Source organism: Brachionichthys hirsutus, unplaced genomic scaffold (assembly GCF_040956055.1).
Source record: "Brachionichthys hirsutus isolate HB-005 unplaced genomic scaffold, CSIRO-AGI_Bhir_v1 contig_288, whole genome shotgun sequence".
In the NCBI taxonomy this organism is placed as follows: Eukaryota; Metazoa; Chordata; class Actinopteri; order Lophiiformes; family Brachionichthyidae; genus Brachionichthys; species Brachionichthys hirsutus.
Window position 1 is genome coordinate 119,731 of NW_027180369.1, and position 24,708 is coordinate 144,438.

The 24,708-nt window shown below is 41.4% G+C and overlaps 1 protein-coding gene across 1 annotated transcript in view; it reads right to left on the reverse strand.

The window, feature by feature from the left end:
* The window catches only part of LOC137914139 (tenascin-R-like), a 49,051-nt gene that overhangs the window by 18,230 nt on the left and 6,113 nt on the right, over positions 1-24,708 (reverse strand). Inside the window, exons 6-20 of the mRNA XM_068757746.1 lie at positions 21,115-21,234; positions 20,839-20,982; positions 19,837-19,952; positions 16,093-16,243; positions 14,832-15,010; positions 14,409-14,499; positions 13,823-13,923; positions 13,494-13,596; positions 12,719-12,808; positions 11,124-11,257; positions 10,840-10,969; positions 5,782-5,901; positions 5,339-5,482; positions 1,704-1,823; positions 40-183 (exon numbers count right to left, since the gene is read on the reverse strand). Of these exons, the coding sequence (XP_068613847.1) occupies positions 40-183; positions 1,704-1,823; positions 5,339-5,482; positions 5,782-5,901; positions 10,840-10,969; positions 11,124-11,257; positions 12,719-12,808; positions 13,494-13,596; positions 13,823-13,923; positions 14,409-14,499; positions 14,832-15,010; positions 16,093-16,243; positions 19,837-19,952; positions 20,839-20,982; positions 21,115-21,234 (1,887 nt within the window). The remainder of the gene's footprint in view (positions 1-39; positions 184-1,703; positions 1,824-5,338; positions 5,483-5,781; positions 5,902-10,839; positions 10,970-11,123; positions 11,258-12,718; positions 12,809-13,493; positions 13,597-13,822; positions 13,924-14,408; positions 14,500-14,831; positions 15,011-16,092; positions 16,244-19,836; positions 19,953-20,838; positions 20,983-21,114; positions 21,235-24,708) is intronic.

Genomic DNA, 24,708 nt, shown 5'->3' on the forward strand with positions numbered 1-24,708 from the left:
GCTGCTGCACTGACACCATCTGAATGAAAGGTAACATACGTGTTTGTAGGTTTGTGATGACGGTGCCGCTGGTGAGGGGTCCTTTGGTGGCGTAGAGGGCGACAGAGTAGCTGGTGCTTGGTTTGAGGTTGGACAGCTGGTGCTCCAGCTTGTTGCCTTCCACCAAGAAAGTATCTGCTGTCACTGAAAATCAGAAGTGCAACCGCTTAGGTATACATTTACCAACTCATGCATCTTCAGATTTTGGTTTTGTTTAAACACGGCGGCATGAATTGGGGGTATGACTGAATATACATGACTTAAAGTAAAACAAGCACCAACACTGATCATATCTAAATGCACATTAAAATTAGTAAAATGTCAGTATGACTAAATGAAATGAAACACCATTAAATCACAAATCTGCATTTGCAATTAAGAAACTGCCTCTGAATGTGAAAAATTGCTCATGAAAATTTAATTATTCAACATAAAAAAAATTATGCCTAAAAAAAGACAAATATAATAACTTATGCAGTAATAAAGTTCAGCTGAGTTTAAGTTTCATTTTACAGCGTAAGTCGTGAAAGCTCTCTGTGTGAACTTGGCAGACACTGTGACAGTATTAATCTGTCATTTATGTCGTTTAACCGAATGATACCGAGATGATTTGGATGTTGTTCCTGGGTGTGAATTTTGATTCAGCATGGTCAAAGAAATATCTGATTTATTGGCATTGATTTCATATCAATCGGGGAGATAAGTCCACTACTTACAGTGCACTGGTGTGGACTGGTCTCTACGGTTACCCAGCATAAAGATGCCGTCTGGCAACCAGGATGACTGGCGTGCAGTACAGTCAGTCGGAATGTAATTCACATATCGAGCTGAGCAACACAGATTTATCTGGATAATTCAAGGCATGTCTTCATCAGCAGCTTATCGGGGTTGTGATTGCCATGATATATATATATTATATAGACAGCAAATATTACACATTTCACTTAAAAGCATGCAAACCAACATGATGATGATGCTCAAGTAATCTTGTTCTTTTATATTTCACAACTCCAGATGGCTATGTCAGATTAAATTTGGGGCTGGTCTACCTGCTTTAATTTTTTAATTTTAGCAACTTTTTTTTCAGGCTAACGCAGGAGAAAATCCGATCATCTTTCACTTATTTGGACAAGGCCCTCTATGATTATAACTGCATTGGAGGCATCACGAACATATGTTATGCAAATTCAGCAATGGATTAGATGCTCCATCAAGCAGAATGAATTGTCCTGAAAGAAAGAAACAAATGGAGAAAAACGTCCTCCAAAGCACCACATGCTGCTTCAGTGAGAGATGGAAATCATTTAATGGTGCTGCATGGATCAGACAACCTGATGTCAATAAGAGAGCGATGAGTAAATGTTTATTTTGACAGTCACATTTGTGAAACACAAACATGACACATTTAGAAGAGTCAGGAACTTTTAATATTCATTACCAGCCACTGGCTATGCTGCTGAGTGGCGCTAGCGACGTGAAAAGGATAAATTATCATTTGTTATAATGCGATTTGACATCCCATAATTTGAAACATCTGAGCGAAAACATGGTTGATTTTGATCAAAATGGCTTAATCAATCTAATTGTTGATGGTGTGTGATTGATCAATGGGTCCCCGTCTGAAACACAGCACAACAAAGACACCCTCCAGGTCAGTGACTCACCCTGCTTGTGTGTGAGGGTCAACACGTAGTTGTCAACGCTGGAAAGAGGGGAGTTCCACTTCAGCAGAGCGCCTTGAGGAGTGATGTTGAGAGCCGTCAACTCAGCCGGCACGTCCATCGCTAGGATGACATCACAGCACGCAATTAGGAAGCCGGAACCACACGCATAAAAATAATCATGATAATGATGATACTTAAGGATGATGAATTACTGGATTGATCCACTGATTATTAGTACATATGAACCAAAGATTAATGTCTGGCTGGCTGTCTTAAAAGTGCTGTTTTCGTGTTCATAATGGCCCTCTGAGATTTTACTGCATCTCCGGCCCCCCGTCCTAATTTCACTCTGACTGCTGGACATACCAAAATTGAGTTTGAATTTAATCTAACCTTTAACCTCAGTGTTTCAGGCTCAATTTATCTTCAGGCGTGTAATTCTGACACAACAGGGGAACATGGCAGGAGAACACGGAACAATGCGTGTGCGTGGATGAGGTAATTAATGCTGCCCTGCTCCATCTGATCTTATTAGCATGCATAAGCCAGCTCGTGTCTAACTTGTGGCTACAACACATGAACAAACGAGATTAAAACCATTACTTTAATTGCTAAAGGGGTAAGTGAATTTAATGGAGGCTTGCCAACTTAAATTGATCAGTAATGGAGATGAAGAAGCTAAAGGCGATTAAAATAAATAAATAAACAGGTCATCCTCCTTTATCATGCAGGCTCAGTGGTAATCCAATCACTGCCCTCCATTTCCTGATTGCGTGGTGAATCACAGGCTCGAGCCAACGATAGGTAACGCTCACACTCAGGACTTTAGCCGAAGGTCAGGATCCAGGGTTTAAGTTCATGTTTGAATTCAAGGAAAAGAAAAGCTTTGGAAAAGAAACAAAGGCTGTTCTGGGTGCCGTGGTTCAATCAGATGCTGATGGGAAGCTCTGCACGATACGTCCTTGTGTATCAGCTGCCAAAATACACTTGCATTCCAGCGCAACTTTGGCCCAGGATATCGACGAAGACAAGAAGGCATATCTACGGCACATACAAGTGCAAATTCTGGCACTGACACTCAAAAACTTTGCATTGAGAGACAAAAAAAAACCCGACAAAAGAAAGGTCAACTTTGAAACATTTCTCTCTGACAAAGTTGAACTGAACCTGAAACCATTTACAATAAAATGTTGCACTGACAAAACATATATTTGATTATTTTGTATTTCCTCAGGCGTTTTTGTTCGTGCCTGTTTTTTTTCAGCGACAGGACATTTTCAGCTGTCGGTATTTGGGAACTGGTTTCAGATGAATCCACATTAAATCAACCGTAACGGTCTTGTCTTCAGCCGCTTATATCTTGGTCGTATCCCATCTGGCTATGGGTGAGAGGTGGGTTACACCCCGGACGAAACACCAGTCCATCACAGGGTCACGCAAAACAGACAGACAGCCCCCAAGTCAAACTCACACCTATGGACAATTTGGAGAGATCAATTCACCTAAGACGCCTGTTTTTGGAGGCGGGAACAAGCCGGAGAACCCGGAGAGAATCCACGCAAACCTGGGAAGAGCATGCAAACTCTGCATAGAAAGGAATCAAACATGGAACCTTCTAGCTATGAGGCAACAATGCTACCCATTGCGCCACCATGCTGCCCCTCTGTCTCTTTATAACTGAAAAAAACATCTACTTTAAAGTTCATGTTGTGTTTCAGAAATGTATTTTTTTTTTTTCCCGGCACTTCTCTGTCTAAACTAGACACATTTTCTTTACGCCAGTAAGGTTAGCTGAATCATTGGAATTCCGACTTGGGTTAAATATCGTTTAAAAATGTTGTTGGGCCTTGGCAGAGGTTTATGTTCTCCTGGGTGTCCTTCTAGTACTTTTTATATAGAACTGTACTCGCCCTCATCCACCTTCTGTGATCTGTCTTCAAACACCTGTGTTAGGAAGAGTAATGCTATAAAAAGGGGTGCTGACACTTTCCTAATGAGTGCCTGCCTATAGACGGCTTCACATCCTCCCTCTCTCTCAAATTCAGTTTGGATTAAGCACTGCTTGTTGCACCGGCAAAATGAAATGTGGCTCCGTGCTTTTCCATCTTGTCTCACAATAACTGCTCAGGGAGTGAAGAAAGCAGAAAACCGCCGCATTTCCAGTCATTACGTACTTAGTCAGGAAATGCTGGCTTATTTTTCCAAATCCCCTGTTTTTGTATTGTTGAAAATGACATTAACATGTCCCTGGTTAGAAATAGAGCAATGTTGTATACCATTTCTAACAAGCTTGACATTGTAAATGGGGGATACAAAAAGGGGGGGGGGGTTGTGAGTAAATCAATCGAGGGAAATAGCAACACACAGATGAATAACAGAGTAAGAGAAAGAGACTCCAAGCTTTTTTCTCTGGATGGTGTGTCTTGTAGCGAATCAGCTCTCATTGACATGCATACACACATTCTGCTCTCTCTCTCTCTCTCTCTCTCTCTCTCTCTCTCACACACACACACACACTGGAGATTGTGCATACAGCATCTTGGGAGTGTCTTAATCTTAGATTAGTGGAATATTTTCCACAAAGAAGAATGGTGTCCCACATTTACATGCATGTAAATAAGTGAGGTTTTAGGTCTTCCTGACTTCAGAGCTGCGGTTTTGAATCTGAAAGACTACATTCTAGAGAGTTCCCACCAGGAAAAATGATGGGAGACACAGGGAGAGCAGGTGAAAAAAGAAGTATGAAGTTAGTCAGAAATTAAAGGATAGGAGAATAAAAATATTGTGGAAGAAAAAGTGAACAGGAGGGAACGAAACAGATCATTTAAGTGATTTAGCGTAAAGAAATAAATAAGTAATTAAAATACCCGAGATGACGACATGAACAACACATAATATGTTTGTGGCACTAAAGAGACAGGCACCGATACTGTAGTGATAAACAGGTATTGCGGCAACATGTTGAGCCACAGATCACTTTTTGCTGTTTATTTATGCTGAAGACCTCCTGGGACTCTGAAGAAGATAAGAGATGGCACGTCTCTAGAATCTAGACGACTCACTCGAGGCTGTTTTAACGGGCTAACCTGTGACATTTTCCCTGATGTCTGTGTGTTGCGTCTGCTGCTCCTGTAGCACAAACCGTATCTCCAAATGAGCAGCTGCTATTTTGGTGGGAGGACTATTGTTCCGAACAGACGCTGCAGAGATTTGCCCCCTCTACCAACCCACTCACAGCGGGACATTTATCAGAGCGCTGTAGTGAAATGAGTGGGAGGAATGTGGTTTGAATGCAGTACGATAAGTCGTGTGGTACAAAAGCAAAGGATTACAAGAGCACATTGAAAGCAGATCATAAGGTCATTAAAGCCCAGAACAACCCTCACCTCCGTGGGTGCTATAATGGTATTATGTCTTTAAGCGGTGTGTCAATAGGTATTTATACCACAAACATTTCTTTATATGAGGCATTGCACATTCAATGGGTGCATTTTTCTTTCTCATGATTGTGAGAAAACAAAACAGATGAATGATTAAAAAAACAAAAAACAAAGTGTGACTGACGTTTCCACGGCCGGCGTCTGCCTCTCCTCTACTTGCTGTGCTCCTACTAACGTTATCGTGTCAACCCTTACCCGTGAAGACGGAGGTAATGACCACTTTGCTCTCCTGACTCCCTCTGACAGCATTGAGGCTGATATCATATTCTGTAGCAGGAAACAGGCTGGACAAGGTGTAGTTGGTGACATCGCTGTCAATCACCAGGCTGTCAACACGACCTGCGGGGGGTGGGGAGATGGTCAGACAGAGACTGTAATCGGAAGCGCTGCTGTAATTCTCAAGTTTCTTCAAGTGGATAGAGCAGCTGGCATGCATTATGTAGCAACTATTTAATCGTTGTAACACTCTAATTACAATGTATTAAAATGGTTTAACGGATAAGGTTCCTGACTGCGAAAATCACAGACCTACACCAAATGCCATCCTCATTAAACTGATATGCAAAGACAAGTTTATTCGACTCCAGTTGGAAAATAATGTTAGTGTTATTACCATGTGCGTTTAAAGAATATGCTACCTCTAGCTGACTGGTAGGACAGCTTATAGTATTCAAAGAACGCCAGTGGTCTGATCCAGGAGATGGTCACCGAGTCTTCAGTCACATCTGACACCGTCACCTCCTTCGGTGGGTCCATTCCTAGATGTGGGACATTTGGGGAGACTGGTTTCAAACAATAATGTTTGTTCTGACTTCAGTTGTTTTATATATAAAAAAACTTTCAGGTACTACATTAAAATAAATGGGATTATTTTTCATTGCAAATAAATCCTTGAATAAGCCTTGCTTTGAAAAGGTTTAACCTTCTTTTCACTGCAGCTCATAAACAGATCTGTGCCTTTTCGGTGGAAGCATGTCGCATGTTAATACGAATCTGTGTGAAAGGCCTAAATACCATGAAAAGATATTCCAAAAGAAATATCCCGACCCATCCTCTGACAATTTGTCAGGTATCTCCAGAGGCTATCGAGCTGTTGTGATAAGGTTATAGCCAAAACAACGTGAATGCTCAATTAATCTGATGACATGTCCCCAGATGCTAGATTAAGATAAAGAGAGATAAGGATGGTTATAGAGGCGCAAAGAAGAAGACAAAGGAGAGGAGGAGATGAAGAGATCAATCCATCACTGAGTGTGGACAAGGAATGAAAAGAGCAGCGCTTGCAAACCAACTTCTTATAATTTACTTAGAACCTCTGGCTTTGAACTCCAAATATAGTTGTCCTATGCTCCTATTGATTCCATCCCTCTGGAAGATCAAATGTTAATTTGCACTGTAAGATTACAAATGAGAATGACCCTCAGGCTTAGTCGCATTAAAGCATCATTTCAATAGACCTTATCAGCGGCAAGTGAGAATCAGTCTGATAAACCAGACCGCCCACTCTAGCAGTGGTGAAAACACAAGAGCATGGGGAATTTCAAGTGGCGGTCACGTTAATGCCAAAAGCATATATACCTACTTATATATATATACCTACCCTTGAAATCTGAGTGTGGGTGAGCAAAGAAAGAAAGCCAGAGGGTGTTGAAACTACTGAGGTATTACATGAGACTGGCTACTGAATCTCTTTGGTGCTGATGCCAAGTCAGTCTCTCTATTGTTCGCCGCTGACTTTTGTCTCTCATCCATTTGATTAAGTCTTCCAACAGGTTTCCTTTTGAATTTTGATAAAGAAAATTAACAGGAAGAAGAAAAAAAGTCAGCTTTGATTCTCTTTCTCCATCTTGCCCATTGTCTCCTTCTCAGGTAGGATATAACACTAACACTCAATCAGTCTCTCCCCAGGCGAGGATAGCGCCCTTGTTATCAAAGGAAACGTTCCTCAGAGATCGTTCAAAATAAAGCTCTAATGTATTAAGATAAGAAATAAAGACAATGGTGCGACGAATCATTGCTGCGCGGTTGGCAGACAAAAACGTTAAAAGAGGACTTGAAAGAAGGTGAGGCTACAACGATTGTTGTACCCCCCCCCCCCCCCCCCCCCCCCGTCTACTCCTCACTGTCCTTGTCTGAGAATTATTCGTCAGCAGTTTCTCAAACAACCCCCAGCGTTAGGATTGGGTAAGAGTCTAGAATGAAAATGAAATAACAATAGATCCTTGCAGGAACTGGCCATTGAGTCAGAATGAGGAAAACTGCAGCCACAGAATTGACACCAGGCAAGAACAATATAAGATAGCGTTTCTGATATTGCGTCCTCAGGGTTAAGTCTGTCAAAACAAAAGGAAACAATGCCTCCAAGGCAGACGTCTAATTACCAAAATGATTGTGCTGCGCTTATCAGCAAATTAAATGCAAACAACATTTCTACAAATGGATATTTCATTTAAAATGACTTTATATTTGCATTTAAACATTTCCCTTTTTGTCACTTTACCTCGACTTGCAAATTTCCTCACTTTTCTTTAAATTAAAGTATTTGTATTCCTAGTTTCTTTTCTTTTGAGTCATTCAGTGGCATTCAAGTCATGCGACCACCTAAAACAACCATGCAAGTCATTCATAGTGGTAAATGTTTGAGGTGATCAGAGTGCAAGTAATTATTCTAATAAACTGGTTGTATGTTATGGATTTATTTATTTATTTATATATTGTTAACACATTAGTTTGTTGCTGTTGTTTCACTCGTTTTGCTGATTTATTTATTTAGTGACATAAATTTAACATCTTTGGTCCACTGGTGGGACAAAATGAAGAAATGACCGTACTCAATTTGCAAGCAATGATACAAACGAAATAGTGCAAGTAGGAAGCAAACATGCCTGACAATTGCCATGTTTGTGTATTTAGTCTGTGCCAGCGCTGAGAAGTCAGTCAGCTCACCTGTCGTGAGTGATGCCGTAATGGGCTCAGAGGTAATAGCTCCTTGTATTGTGATTAGACTGATGGTGTACGGAGTGGACGGCAGCAGCCCCTGGACCAGTGACCTTGTCTTTATGCCATCCAGTGTGACCTTAGAGGTGTCTGTACCGTCGGCAGAGCTGTAGCTCAGGATGAAGAGGTCAGCAGGCGGCGCCGGGGCAGTCCAGGTCACTGAGACAGAATCTGACGTCGCCTCTGACAAGAAGAGGTGGGTTACCGGTCTGATCCCTGGTGAACAAGGGCGTAAAGGTCACCGAACAGGTTCCAAGGAGAGGCAAAAAGCCAGGAAACATTTGTGGAAAAGGATCAGAAACAATGGTTGCATCGCTACGGAGGTGGAAGACGAGCGACTCAATGATGAATCGAAGCAGAGCCGGATGGAGCAGCAGATTGTGTAGCCCTGGGGGTAATCTCGATGGGGATAGGTGAGACTCAAAGCAGACCAAAATCATGTAGAAGTAATGATTTAATTGGTCACAAAAAAGAAAAAAAAAATGAATGGGATTATCAGCCATAAAGATGGAGATATGACGGGACGCTCACAAAATGAAAAAGGAGAGATGATGACGACAGCATATGCTGTTGTCAATATGCATTATGTGGACAACAGACGATGGGACAAATGAGAACCGGTGCAGCGGCTGACAAAGCAAGAAAAGCGAGATGATTTTAATTTAATTAGCCATGTGTGGTTTTACAAATAGCACGGGAGATGCTTTTTGTCATTGCCTGAAATAAATAAATACCTAAACCTAACCTAGGATTCATCCAGATTAAAGGTAGAGCGTTTGCAATTGATCACTTGAAACCTGCATTGTTTACAAGAGCCTGCACTCATGTTCTCTTTTTAGTGGTTAATGGCTACATTTTATGGCGCATTTCTTTCACCAAACAGCAACACACATTAATCTCCTGTGCAAGCTGCAGAACAATGTCATCCCATTCTTCTAGTGTGTATTCAGTGTGTGTGTCCTTGGAAGTGGAGGAAGACGTGATAGAAATAACGCAAGTATGTACACTACACACTGCACTGCTGACAAAACTGCAAAACATGGTGAGGGGGGATGGGTAAGAGGCAATGTGATGGCCATGCTGGTGGTTCTGTGGAAAGTAGGTCATTATTTAAAAAAACACAGATCTTATGTGGAAATATAACTCAGTTTCTGTTTCTCTAAGTCATACTTTTTGATTTTAAAGCAGAAACAAGAACTTGATGCAGGTGTAGGTCAATCTACTAGTCATTAGAAATGCAATTCAGGCTATAGAAAGTCAAATGTCTCCTTTCAAAATTTTTATTTTGTGATTTTTATCACACTGGGGCTTCTTGAAAGTGGTATAAAGTTTAAAACTGTATCTATTATGTAGAATTCATGGAGTCAAAATATGCATTCGATCCATTATTAGAAATGTGCAGCAGGTCATCCACCCTGAGCCCCCCCCCCCCACAGGAGGCGCTACAAGTGTCGGTCTCTTTCGAAAGTGCAATCGCAGCATTAGCAGACAAAGAAGAGCAACGTTCAAAGTCCTTGATAGGTCTCGGAAAAATCCAATTAATGGACAAACCAATTAGCAATGGTCGTCTCAGCGTTATGCAATGTACAAATGGCTGCCCTGACAAATTAATTCACAAGTAGAGAGAGGCTAGCATGCAGAAGCTATTTTGCAGAAAGCGATGACACTCAATGACAAGCAGTGGCATTGCATTGAATCATTGTTTTTGTCCAACGTGGCAACAGATGCTGCCAATTTGGCCAAGCGAACAGTAGATGAGAGGATGACAGGTAATTCATTATTGATTTGTCATTTTCATCATGCTCTCCTCTCCAGACATTTTGTCATCACTGATCTCCAGATGGTTAGTGTGGAGCCACTCAAGAAGCCACAAGTATCAAAAGATGATGAATGCGACAATGATTTTGGCGATGACGGCGTCGAGTGCTGCGACGGAAACAGTGAAGATGACAATAGATGAAGATGATGATGATGATGATGAGAGGAATTTAGAAAAGAATAGCAAATAAGCCAGCAGGTGAGCACGTTGCCATCGTCGTGACACCATCCTCTGTGACAAGATGATGCTTGGTTTGGAGATATCAAAGAACCAGCGGGTCTGCAGGACTGACATACAGATGAGCGGCCGGACACATTTCTGAATAAAAGACGACGTTTCCCGCGACAAAGAAAAGAGAGAGAATAAAAAGCACCGAGTGTGACAGAAATACGTAGAATCAAAAAGGAATCAGAAGGAACTTAAACATATATTTACATGCAAAACAGACGTGCAATTAGGGCACATTCGCAACAAGCTCATTAGCTGACTTGAATAATTTACCTCTCCTAATTGGTTCTTCAAAGTGTTTTCGAGTTCTCCATTTTTCCTTCAGCGTGACTCACCTTGCCCGCTGCCACACTTTATTTCATTAACATCAGCATTCGACTTCATTACAAACCCACTGTTGCTAAGAGTGCGCTCCACATCTCTGCAGTAATAGGCTGATCTTTCACGGCTTTACCTGAGCCGAGCAAACGCTGTTCTGTCAGATAATTGAGTAGATTACACAGACGCTGTATCAAAAGCACGGCAATCTAGAAAATGTTCATGCTCAGCTGTTGCTAAGAAGAAAAAGAAAGCCCCCCCCACAGGAGAACAGCTAAGGATAACGCCGTCCAAAAGAGAGATTGATATAACAGCATCACCGCTCTCTCTCTACCTGTGAAGGCGTACACGGTGGCTGTGTTGCTCTGCTGTCTTCCTCTTCTTGCCGCTACAGTGACGGTGTATTCGGTTCCGGGCTCAAGGTCTGTCAGAGTGGTGGTGGTGATGTCTTTAGGTACCGTCAGCTAGAACAAAGAGTCACAGCGGGGCCATCAATTCTATTAAAAGCCTTGTTGATGGTGTAAAGAAGGATGGGAATAGGTGTAAGCCATACAAATGTAAAGCAATGTATCCAGTATATTTGCTGTTCACGCCAAGTTCATTCATTGTATGCTTTACCTCGGTGGCGGTGCCGGAGGAGGACGTGAAGGTGACCTTGTAGTGGTCTATGGGGCCCTGGACCAAGCCCCATGCCAGAGTGATGGTGTTGTCGGTCGAAGCTGTCACAGTTAGATCCATGGGCACATCCAGACCTATCAGAAAGAGGGATTCTTTTGTTATTTTTTAATTTGGTTGGATTTCCAGAAATCGACTTTATCTATGTGCAATAAAAAAACATACTTGCTGTGAATTCTTATCTACTCTTTACCCTCTTTGCTGCAGCATTGATATAATATATATTATATATTCCAAAAGGACATCTATATTATCCCCACTATACAATCCCCACAGTCTGTATTTCATATTTTTGTACTTGCTGCATTCTTATCTTCCTTTTGTTTCCAGAAAAAGTCATAGAACTTGCCAACTGAATGGCAAATGTTTCATTCTCACCTCATTTAATTTGCAGGAATCCTCAAGCCTTCAGTGTTTTTTAGGGGGGGGGGGGGGCTTCATATAAAGCCGCTGTTAATGAAAATTGTGCTTTCAACATGTCAAATTCAATAATGTGAGTGCTGCTGGGTGACTGGGAGGTGGCGTTGTCACATTCTTTAAAGGTATTTGAGAAAGCTGCGATTGCTGTACCTCATTTTCAAAGTTCAAATAGAACGAACAAAACAGTGGAGCGGAAAGAGCTTATCCCCTAATGAAAATGGAGGCCTGTTTTTTTAACGTGTGAACTACCATCAGCCATTAAAATGCCAAATGGAAGAAAGATTATGCTTCACAAAAGACGTGATGGGGAAATATTAGCGAAACGCCTCCACGCATTAATAAAGCAAGTGGAAAATTGAGTGAGTCCTTTTTCAAGAGTCTTTATTTCAACCCGTCAAGAAAGACACATAAAAATCGATGAATTGCTAAGATTAAGAGAGGGTCACAAGCAAAGCGGTATTCATAGATACATCTTTGTAATTCTTAAATGAAAACTCTGACCGAAACTGGCAATATGACATAGCCATACCCTCATACAATGTAAATGTAAGAAAACTTTAATTTCCCAAATTTCAAATAGGTTATATTGTTTCTGACAAATAGCATGAAACTAGTTTGAATCAAGTTTCAAGCCAAAGTATGAGGCTATCTTAGTCACAGAGCTAACAGGCTCCTTCCTCTCTATAGTTTTCTATAATCCACGCTGACGTGCCAAAACACAGGGAACAGAAATCTAACTGGTTTACCGCTGCAGATTTTTTTAAATGATAACTCAAATAAACTGCTGTGAGAATTTAAACAGCTCGAAAAGCTCAGAGCTGCAAGCATCACCTTTAAAGTTCCTGTGCTTTTGGAAAGTTGCAACCCCCAACAGAGAATGTTTGGTGGGTAAAATGATGTCTCTGCAACTTAATTTAGAGCGCGAACCCCTGCAGTGGTTGGCAGGGGGGGGGGGGGGGGCTGAGGAAAGGTGCTGCAGTAGAAACGCTGCTATTGATAAAAGCAAATGATCTAACAAGCCTGCTGTGAAACTGAGAATGTTGCTGTAGCGTTTCCTATGTGCATGAGTGAATCCCAAGCTGTTTTTTATGGAGGCCTATAAACAGTCATAGACTCACCCGTCCTAGCGTTCATTGTTGCTGGCGTACTCTGGTTGACACCTTTCATGGCAGAAATGCCGATGCCATACTCTGTGCCGGGAAGCAGGTCTGAGACGCGAAGACAGAGAGAATCCGCATTAGAAGAAAATAAAACAAGCAGGCTTGATGCTTTACATGAGCAAATCACATGTACATCAGCGGAGAGGCCAAAGCCGATCCATATGTAATAATATCATTTCATTTTTTTGTCCAAACCACAGAATGGATGAGTTTATAATCAATCCATTTATGTTCACAGTTGGCTACTCAATCTGCAGAAGGACCATTAGTACAGCGAGGATGTGGGCGGGAGAGGATGCGAGTGGAGGCAGCATCGATTGCTGCGGCCCCGCTGAATAACTCAAGTACCATTTGCTTCTATTCTTATGCTGGTTTTGCCCTTTTCAGTGCTATTTTCTTTCGGAAAACGCATCCCAGCTGACCCATCCTTTCTGAAAAGCCCTTCAATATGCCCACAGGACAACAAGCATTTCTGCAAATACAATCAGTGGCCCATCAACAAAGTGCTGGCTCTGTGGACGATGCTGCCGTGTACAGCACACAGGCAATCCTTCATTTCTCCAGTGCATATTAGATGCACCGTGATGCTGAGGGCACAAGAACGAAAGACAAAAGCCTCGCACTGAGAGGTGGTGATGCAAAATAACTAAAGACAGAACGACAAGACAAACGAATGAATGAATAAATGAACAAAAGAAAGAAAGAAAGAAAAGCGACAGTGCTCCTTGATTACCGGTGAGCGTGGTCTTGGTGGTGGATCCCTCATTATGGGGCACGATCACTTTATCGTACTGGTCTCCTGCTAAAGTGCTGTACACCACCTGGTACCCCTCCACCTGTATGCAAAGCATGGATTAAGATGGAGACACTTGAAATTAATATGAAAAGCAAATCAGATTATTTGAGTACATTTGAAACTCTATCACAACAAAGACAATGTAAATCTGACAATTCGTTATTCAGACTTTATCACGGTGTCCGATCCATTACAAACTGACAATGTCTGAAAAACAAATCATTCTAATACATCTGTTATTGCCCTTTGACATCATGTCTGGATACCTCAGCCTCGCTGTTGTCCCACTCAAGCTCCAGGCTTGTGGAGGTCTTTGACACGAGCCGCAGGTTCTTGGGGGCATCGATCTCTGAGAAGAACGATAAAGCTGACAATGTTGGGGACACTGAGACCAATTCTCAGGGATTAGGGACAAGCAACGTCAGCCGTTTAAAAAAAGAAACGATCAAAAGTAGATACAGATGGTGTCCGTTTCACTGGATATCAACATCAGTTGAGCTACAGATGCCCATCTGGCGTCATTTACATCCGCTCAGCAATAATAAGCTCAGACATTTCTGACGTCACAGGCAGACATTTATCGTTAGATGTAAGCTGGAGCTAATACCAATTTGACGAAACTTGTTGTTTGCTCTCAAAACAAATGAGAATAATGTATCCGCTAATTATTTACTTTCCTGCCCAAACCAGAGCAGGGAATTACCAAGAACAGATGTTCCACCCCAGTTTCAATAGGGGGTAAACAATATGATCTAGAGCGTGCCATATGTCATCAACTGCTCTATCCTCAGAGGTGCACGATAAAAAAAAACAACCTCACTATAACCACAGCTGCTTGGTGTCAGGCCTCACCGGTAGTAAATTCAGTGGAAGCAGATCCACTCTCGTTTCCTTTCCTCATTCCACTGACAGACACCTCGTACCGCGAGCCAGGGCGCAGAACCTGTGTGTGTGGGAAACATGCAGTTTGGTGTGTTTAATCTTTTTGTGGGGATGTTTTTGTTCTTTTTTTTCCATCACAAGGCAGACAAATCATTCAACATGGATGAAGCGCACAAACACAGAGACGCACACTTGTGTGAGCGCAATTGCAATAACTCCGAGGATCATTCCCCCCACCCAAAGATAAACAATTTAAACTGCGCAAGGCTGGCTTTTCTGTCCCCCCAGGTGGCAGGTGAGCCTGCATCACGTGTCGATATGATCAGATCTGTGAGCCGGCAGAATGATGAATTGTGCACGCAGTCACACAAATAGTGTTACGTAAACGCTTACCTGCAGGGAGTACTGGCTGAGTGAGGGCTGGAGGCGGAAGGTGGTCCGCGGCCCTTCCCCTCCCACCAGGCCGCACCGCAATACAATCTGATCAATCTTTGCTTTCGGTGGCGTCCACTCCACAAACGCTACGGTGTCGGACACGTCGCGCACAATCAGCTGTGTGGGGCCATCAATCACTAAAAAAAAACAATAACAGGCAGAAGCATAATCACTGAATTGCTGTCACTATTGTTACTAGAGCCACGGGGCAATGGCCCATTTGTGATTTGCTCTCCAGAATGTATTGCAGCACTACATTTGGATCTCGGCATTGATTGATATTCCTATTAACACCTGCTGTTTGGTTATACGGCGACATTTTACTCTGGATAACTGGCTTTTAGGTATTGGGTCCCGTACACCTCTTTTAATTATCATTAATGAAATAATGTGACGATTTCTTCAAATGATTATTCTAGCAATAAGAGTGAAATGTGTCAACAGCATTTTCGTAATGGCCACGATGACGTCATGACATCATATAGTTCGTTAAACTGATAATAATACTAAATACAGTACTAAAAAAAAATCAAGACACTAATACAAATACGTTCCAGACTCAGGTTTGACATACTGTTCATCAAATAGACAAAGATGTATGAGAAATTGGCACCTTGGCTGTTCTTGAAGTAAACATCCTGAGAAAGATTAGTCGCCGAGAACAAATTCTCACTTTAGCTTCAGATGTTCCTGGAACTTCCGATGTTTCTCCGAGCCCCTCCTCCGCCAAGGCAACATAAATCTTTCTTGTGAATTATTGAGTAACTTCAAATTTGTCTTTTCTGAATTTCCTTATCCAATAAGGTGTCCCATGGTGGGCCGGCATGAAAAATTAATGGACGTCATGAATTATTAATTGATACTTAATTGCAACTCCTGGGATGAACATGACATGAAATGAATGCTGTTTTGATTGCAAGCATAAGCGTTTGAATTGTTATAGACAAGGTCTGAATGGCAAACTATTGCAGCTGTCAAAAATGGTGTCGGCTGGTGAGGGGTGGACTTATAATTTGATTGATGAAATAATGAACAGAACATTGCTTCCTGACAGCTTCTTACTTTTAACCAAGCACAAAATGACATCTGACAAGACATTTGCTTGACTGTCGGTTCGACAAAACCAGTCATGTCACAATGCCACTTCTTGACACCCCTTCTCTGATGACATGTTACCCTCAGCCTAAGATTTATCCTCATAGTTTCCAATAATACATACATGTTGTGACAGTGGCAGTGACAGGCTGGCTTCGACCCTGGTCCCTCAGTGCCACCAGGTTAACAGTATACTCCTCCCCTGGTCTCAGACCAGTCTGTACAAAGGAAGTGATTGTGCTGGGCAGCTGTGCAGTCATGCCTCCATCATTATCCTGAGGGGGGGGGGCAAAAAACAGAGCAATATAGAGATAAGTGAGGGTGATAAGATGAAAAAAGGCTAGAACCACATGTTGTTTTGCATATTATGAGTAAATCCCAGCTACTTTGAGGTTTAAACTTTTACTTTAGGAGCTAAGTGATTGCTCAGTACCATGAAAACAGCCTTGTCTCCAGTCACATCTGTGCAGTAGACTTTATGCACTGCATTTTTTTCTTTGCTTACTTTTCTTCAGACTTATTTCGGATTGGTATAACAACATTACATTTAAAAATTGTATGTAACTTTTACAGAAATGAGTATGCATGCTGATGTACTTTCTTGGGCTATTTCCTGCAGAGGCAGCACATTTCCAAGAGATCTGCCAGTCATTCATGTAGAGCTGCTGCTATTCCCAGAGAGCCAATGCCGCACATGCATGCCCTGCTAAAAAGACAGAGGTCTCACCCGCTCCAAGAGCCCCCAAAGCCTCCACTACGATATATAATATATAACAGGATGGTACTTTCAGGGATTAAAGCTATAATTAGAGATGTAATCAATTCAAATCAGCTCAGCTGAATTACAGGGTGGGTAGTAACACACAATGACATCAGCAACTGTGTTCATGTATTCAGTCATTTATTGATGTTCTGTACCACTTAGCTGCTTGGGTTGTGTGTTTGTGTGTGTGTGGGGGGGGGGGGGGGGGGGGGGTGGTACACCTTCATCAGATTGCCAGTTTAAAGGCAGTGTTAACATAACACTTAACAGATTGTAAATGACTTTCTCTATAGAAAACGGCTTCTGCGAGCTGTTGCAAGTAAAATCTGTGGATTATTAAGAGTAACAAATAAATACATTGTAATTGAGCCTTTAAAGAAAAACTGTTTGCAACAAACATAATAGCAAATTCAGTTGTGTTCCGATGGCGGCATAAATCTCAGAGGCATCTCAGAGCCACAAATGAATCAATGATACATTTTGAAGCTTTATTGATCCTATATGCAGTGTAATATAGATATATCAAGAGCTCTTTGGAATGTGATTGATTTTCCTATCATATAAGTGCCTGATTTGTACTGCAGTGACTCGGTAAGGAAGAAAAATGGGCCTTTAGTTGCCTCTCGAATCTGACTGGCACTATTTTCGCCTTTACCCAGGATGACAGAAGGAGTCACAAAGTGCAATTTTGAACATCAATATAACCACAAGCATGACTTAACGTTAAGTATTTATGCAGTCAGCGCACTGACATTCAAAATCTTAAACTCTCTTACCAAGTTTAACATCCCTGTACCGATCACTAGAGCTTCCCGTAAACACCACGAGCCTATTTCTTCTACAAGTTGTAAATCGTAAAATTTAATAATGGTAAAAATCCTAAAAGGCCAAACAAGCTTTGGGCTGCAATTTATGAAATTTAAATGACGTAGTTCCACCTGCGGCTCAAGAGGTTGTGACTTCCGGTAAATTAAGAGGAAACTCAGAATAACTTCATCACACAGCTTGGAGCATTGCAAGGGCCCAGGAATTGTTCACTAAAACACGAGTAGTGTTACATCCAGAACTAATGATATAAAAGTTGAGACATGAAAATGTGACAAGCTTATTTTCTGCATCATCTGATTCCTGCCTTGCTGACTACAAAGTGTTATTTTCAGTGTGAGCAGCATTCTAAAGCAATGTCTATCTGTCTCTTGACAAAAATGGCTTGAGTTCCTTGATGTGTTTGTGGAAAAATAATACTTGAATAGCAGTTATGCATCATTTGTGTCCGTTTTGTTGTTTTGTTGTTATGCTGGAAGATATGCACATGAAGGTTAAATAATATTTTTGATAATAAAAATAAACCCTGTTTGATTAGTTTTCATGAAACATTACCTCCCTAATGCACATTTCCAAGCAAAAAGATTCAGAACAGACCAAACTAGTTACAATATTATAATAACCAACAGTGCACGCCATTATAAATCCAGTGTTTCATAATGATGTCAGTAATCTCTGTCAATAGGAATTTGAACCGCTGCTCCGAAAGAGGATTTTTTATCTGATTTGCAGTAATGAAATCAAATCTAATCAAATGAAAAACCATGAGAATGATATTGATGCAGCTGGTGTGGCTGATGATGAAGATGTGGTTCACGTTGACTGCCTTACAGACGCATGTGAAGAAAAGAAAAAGAACTCCATTAAGAAAAGAAAAAAAGCTCTCTGTAGGCCTATAAGGTTTAAATGAGAAGAATAACATGAACACACATCATGTATGAAGAACGCCGCACATTTCCACGGTGTTTTCACGTCTTCCAACCAATGACAATTTGATGATTTTAACACAAATCGCAATGCTGAGAACGTGGAAAACCACAATCATTATGCAGTTATGCATAATGTGTGTGTTTGTGAACAACATTATATAACATTATAATATGTTGGTTCATATAATAGAAATGTGCACAGATTCAGGGGTACTGTAGCATGGCATGTCATTGGTATGCCAGATACATATTGCAGCTGTTTCTAACAGTCTTAATGTCAAGTCCCGAAGCTCTTGCTCCCCCACCCCTGTGTTTCCTTCTTTTTTAAGAGTTGAGAATTCTGTGTTTGTTATAGGCCAAAAGATTTCATGCCTCCTTCCATTACGAGATTGTCAAAATTCACAATCCCCATTGCTGGATTAAATCCGCATGGGGCAGAACTGCTAAATCATAATATGATTTCCCCTGCGGTAAAAGGGAAGGAGCGGAAAGCAACAAAAGGCTGAGGGAAGAACATATCGAGAATGGGATGAAGTGGAAAAGAAAGGTGAAAGAAGAGGAAGGAGGGTACTTTCAGGATAGAGGGGGAAAGTGCTGAAAATCCTGACCAAGAGGTGATGGAAGGAAATTTAAGAACCCAGACAAAATAGGAGGCTAGGGAGGAGGGGTGAAAAGTGCTAGAGGAGAGAAGGTGGAGAGACATCAAAGATTGGATAGAAAGAGAGGGCTGAAAGCAATAAAATGAATTAGTGAGGCAACTGCTTTTTTTTTTTTTTTTTTTTGATTCAAACACACTCTGTACTTGAAACACAGAGAAAGCATTTGAGCATCAGAATCGGAGCTTGACGTGTGGTCGGACCAAAGGCTACCGCCCCATGAGAACACCTAAAATGAGAAAACCAATTACTGTGAGATGGCATGAGATTAGAGTGCCAAGAGTAGCTGAATTTACGGTGGGAATTAAAAAGGGAAACGTTTTCCCTTTGAACCTAGTACTGCTTTAGTTTCAGGGTTAGTCTGGAAAGAGCTTTAATGGCTCATCTATTTAATAGCCAATAAGCTTCTGGCAATCTGCATGTCTAATTTGATGAGCATCAAGTTGAACAAAACCCCAGGAAAAATAGCCAAGTCATCATTCACTCCAGTTTCCATGGAGGAATTCAAAGTCATTCAGAGGTTGCAATGCAGCAATCTGACGATACAAAGTTTACATTGGGAATAATTTGTTCAGTAAACACGCAAAATGAAGCCTTCTCCTGTTCTTCTCATGTTAGGTGCACTTGTGCTTCAGGACCTTGTAATGTTCAACTGGATTTGAAGGCTGAGGCACACCAGGTCCGCACAGCTTTACCTTAGGAATGAAGCTGATCTCCCACCCATCGAAGGAATAGTAAAAGGGTTTCCACTGGATTTCCACTGATGTCTCTGTGATGGATTTGAAGACTAATCCATCTGGATTGGAGAGGTCTAGAGAGGTAACCAGAGACATAGTATTACTCATGCTGAAGTTGTTTTTCTATTCTGCTATCACCATTTTAACTAATGGATTTTCTTCTGATTGCAATGAATGTTGCACTAAATCTGCAAAGGAGTTTGAAAATAAATCAGATGTTTTTACAAAATAAGGATGAAAACTTACTTCATGAGACAGAAAACACTCTTTTTTTCCCCCCTGTATGCCTTGATTGTTACAGTATTGGGGCTGCTGTGTCCTCATAAATCTTTCAAGATAATCAAATACTCTACTTTATTATTGAGTTTAGCAACATCGAGCTAGCAAATCATGAAATAAATGAAAAATGGTTGCATCAAGTTTAATTGCCTTACTTTAAATTCTGCAATTACTGAAACGTAATTCTCCAGTCTGAGAAATGGAGGATAATTTTACCCGCAAAGCTCAAATAATGGAAACACATTGTAGGTAACCAGCTAATGTGAAGTGAATGAGATATTGTATTTCTTTTGTCAAGTGTATTTCTCTCATGCCATGATGACCTTGCTTTAACCAGGGAATACACCATCATAAGCTGTTCATATTTGTGTGTGTATATTAAAGTGAGCGTGACAGCAAGCAGAAGTTACAGACAGGAAGAGAAAACAAATGGCATTAAGAAGCAGGTGGTATTCCCACACTAATTTACTCTGAGAAACAGTGTGCAGGATTTCATCCAAAAGAAGTGAGAGAATCGATGCTTGTGCAGTATGGAAAGAGATGGAGAACACTATTTTGTGAGATACTGGGTTTAGCTATTCCATTTCTATTCTGTTAGCCGCAATCCAAAATTGCTTCACTGGAATATATTTGATTCCCATGGCAACATCGCGTCCCAACAATCCAGAAGAGTGCACTTACAGGTTGAAGCAGTGATGCTGGCAGGGACGCTGATACTGTTGTTAATGACAGCAAACACGTTGACGTTGTACTCCACGCCCGCCTCCAGGCCTGAGACGGTGCAGGCAGTGGCGTTGCCTGGGATCCTCATCTCTAATTGGACACCTGACAGAGAGACAGGTTGGAATAGTAGACACTGAATACAGTAATGCACTTTTTTTTTTGTAAAAAGAGGTAGTGCATTATTTGAATACAACTTTCTTCCCTTTAACATGTCCAGTGTGACTTTGCCCTTACCTCCTGCACTGCTTGGCGTGTAGGTCACTAAGAAATCTGTCAGAACAACTGAGCCGTCCCACTGCAAGTCAACGGTTCGATCAGTCACGCCTCGTACCCTCAAGTTCATGGCTGGTGCCACTGACAGAAGACAAAAAAAGAAGGCAAAATTATGCTTAAACAATTGCCATTATTAATTATATTTCACTATATTTCTTTTTGTGTCACAAAGAGACACAATGCCATCTGCAGGGCAACTGCTGTGTTAGAGATTACCGCGAGCTACATGCTAACCGAGTCACGGTAGAACACTGCATCAATGCAGCTGTCCAATTTATAGTGAAATAACCAATACAATAATAATAATGAATAATTCCAGTGTTTTTAATAGACAGCTGTTAAAACACTCACGTTCCCTCTGTTTTACTGTGTTATGGAGCATGACTTGATGCATTTCATTTGGAGTCGTGACATGCGTTTCTTGAAACCAATATTGAGATACACAGAAGCGATGTCGTTGCCAAGGAAAAGTCAAATCACTTCACAAGAGAAAATATAACTTAAATGACTTCTGGACATTCTGGTTTACTGGCAAAGCTTTTAGTTTTCTAAAGTTAAGTGGATCAACTCAAAATCATATTTAGACTCTTTTGGAAAATTGCCGAAATGCTGCAAAAGTTCAAACATAGCAGCACGCTTTGGGGAGTGACTAGAAGTAGAGTTAGAGTTTTAAGTTGCACTAATTCATCCTGAACACGAGAAACTGGCTAAAAATATAAAATGCTGTAACTAAAATGAATCGCAGAAATTATTTTTGTTTTGTGATTACTGCTAAGTCAAACATGATCAGTAGAGAATGTCGCTGGATGAAAATACATTTTTAGTTCACATGGAATGTGTCATTCATACGGTGCCAACAGAAAGTCAGCATTAGCGCAGGACTCCAAGTGCAGAGATGTAGAAATCTTTATATTCAGAGCATTGACTAATAAAGTCAAAATACATTCTCTTTCGAGAAGATAAAATGTATTCTTCTCACCTCCCCCCGTTTGAACTCTTGCACATACAAATATTTTCTATTATCTCCCTCGCTAAAGAAGGTTCCTGCCTCCTCAAACTTTTAAACTGGGACGACAGGCTGGACTGCGCTGCCTGTGTGTATTCCAGCCTTTAAGAGAAAGAGGTTGGGTGTTTACATGAGAGGGCGAGGCGCTCTCATTCATTGGAGGTGAAGTGCAGATAGTCGAGCCAAAAGCCAGAGAAGGTGGCATTGAATGCACAAGTGGAGGCATAAACAAGCGCTGCCAAAAAAGAAGGGGAGGAGAAGCAAGTGAAGGGCAAAAAGAGGGGGAGGATGCACAAAACCTTTTTTTAAGAGAAACGACAAAACTGATTGAGGACAGAAAAATACGAGCGCAAATGAACAGAGAAGTGGTTAAGTGAGAGAGAAAAGAGGAGCGATTCAGAGAGCAGTGAAGAAGCTGTAACATTCTCACCTCCTCCTCCTCCTCCTCATCTCTACATTCTATGATGCAGGACTCGAGAGAACAGCTCTGATTCATCCTCATGGATAATTTGGACACTCTAGTAGCCGTTGCAACTCCACACTTGACAAATGGGTACATGTTGCGCAACAGGTTGCTTATTTCTGGAGCTCCACACCGGCTTTCACTTAGCAACATTTGTCTTCTCAGCGCGACTCACCCATGTCACGTACACAAAGGAAATATATTCTACAAAGGAGCAATAATTCACGGGGATGATCGAAGGCTGTCATGTCGGAGGATGAACAGGTGAGCTGCTGGAAAGTGAAAACATTAACGGGGAAGGGCAAAGTCTCGTGGGAGGAACGGCGTCAACAGCATTAGAGCAGGATTGAGTAAATAGAGAGACAAGACTCATCATCATCATCTCATGTTTTGTTGCTATGGGTAAGGTCATCAACAAGCAGCTACTTTGTATGCAAATGCATTATTACTGTATGCTCTGCTGATTTCCCTGACATTCTCCAGTCGCCAGAGTAGCAACAGAGGCGCTGACCTTCGCGTCTGCACCAGCGTCGGACTGAGCAACAGTTGTCAGCACCTAAAGCCATCGCTCTGTGTTTTCATTTCTAATTCTAAGTTAAGCGTTTCCCATTTCTACCCAGATTTATGCTGCAAACAAAATACAAATTTAAATAAAAATGCTTGCAATGTGATACATGTGCTGAGGGTTTTGACTTCTTGGTTTATTTTTTTTTTCAGGCCTGTGTAAATCTTTCCCAGTGCTTGCTTCAAAAGGCAGCATGGTGAAGGATATTCAAGACTCTCTCCTGGCTTATTCAAATCTCATATATCTGCTGTTGAACTAAACCCCATCATGATATGACATCAAAGTGTTCGACCTGCAGTGGAGAGTCTTTCGTATTTTGCGTTGGCGTACACAAATTTAATTAAGTCAAGGTAGTGAAGAAGTCAAATGTAAGTTCAAAATAGGAAGGGGCAGACATAACATAACATGACATCACATGACATGACATGACAAGACACATGACAGTCACGACTGTCAGCACAAACTTTCTGCTGTTCAATCAGAACTCATAAAAAAATTGTCATGGAATTCACTGTCAGGATTAAAGGCCTCTCTTTAACACAAGTTGATTTCTATTTTGTGGCTGGAAATGTATTCTTTATGTATTTTGTCTTTTTTCATGCCTGTTACATTCCATTTAAAATCAACAGCCTTCATTTCCTCGTCGGGGGGAAAATATTTGTTTCTCCATAATTTCCATAATTGAAGCCAAAAGCATCCCATTTTCTTCAGCTTTTGTTAACATGAAGCACTTATGATCATCACTGTACAGGTCTCTGGTAACTGAACTGCCTCAATTTGTATTCAGTAAATGATCCCTTACAAACACTGGATATTTTCGGCTCTAATTGAAAAGAAATAAGGAATTGAGACGACCTCACCTGGTGTATACATTAAATGGAAGGAGTAAACAGCTTTAGTAATACGATTTGCTATCCCCTGTTTCCCTGTTGCCTGCACCTCTGTCCTCATCCTTCACTTTGTTGACAGCTGCCTTGAATGCCTGTGGAGGATATGATTTTTGTTTTATTTTTTTTTCGTGTGAAGAGGTGAGCTTGACTCCGCTGCATCCAATGTGACAATTCTCTCCACGGATGAATGTGACTTTTGACAAATGAATGCTGTTACGCTTTCTTCTGTCCCACAAGTCACATGCCCCAACACCGGTGCCGAAAGCAGCGAGGGGTTTGTTTTTCAGGGCTGCGCCTGTACTGAAAATGATGAGGCTGAGGCGTAATTGCTGTAGCAGACAGAGGGAGAAAGTGTTGCATTCACACATCCATGCAATAAATCAGATCTGCAGCCTCTACACATCAGCCAAGAAAGGCAAGAAAGTTCACTTTCCACCTGAAGAGTGCAGTAGGTGGTTCAATTTATTACTTCCTTTATTCTTGGTCAAGGCGTGCTGGTAAATAAAATCGCGTGATGTAGTTTTTAATCTGTCTGAAAGCTCTCTGCAGTCCATGGATGCCAGTTCCTGCTGCACTGGTTCCAACAACGAACCAGTGCAGCAGGAACTCTTTCATATTAAATTCAGTTCTG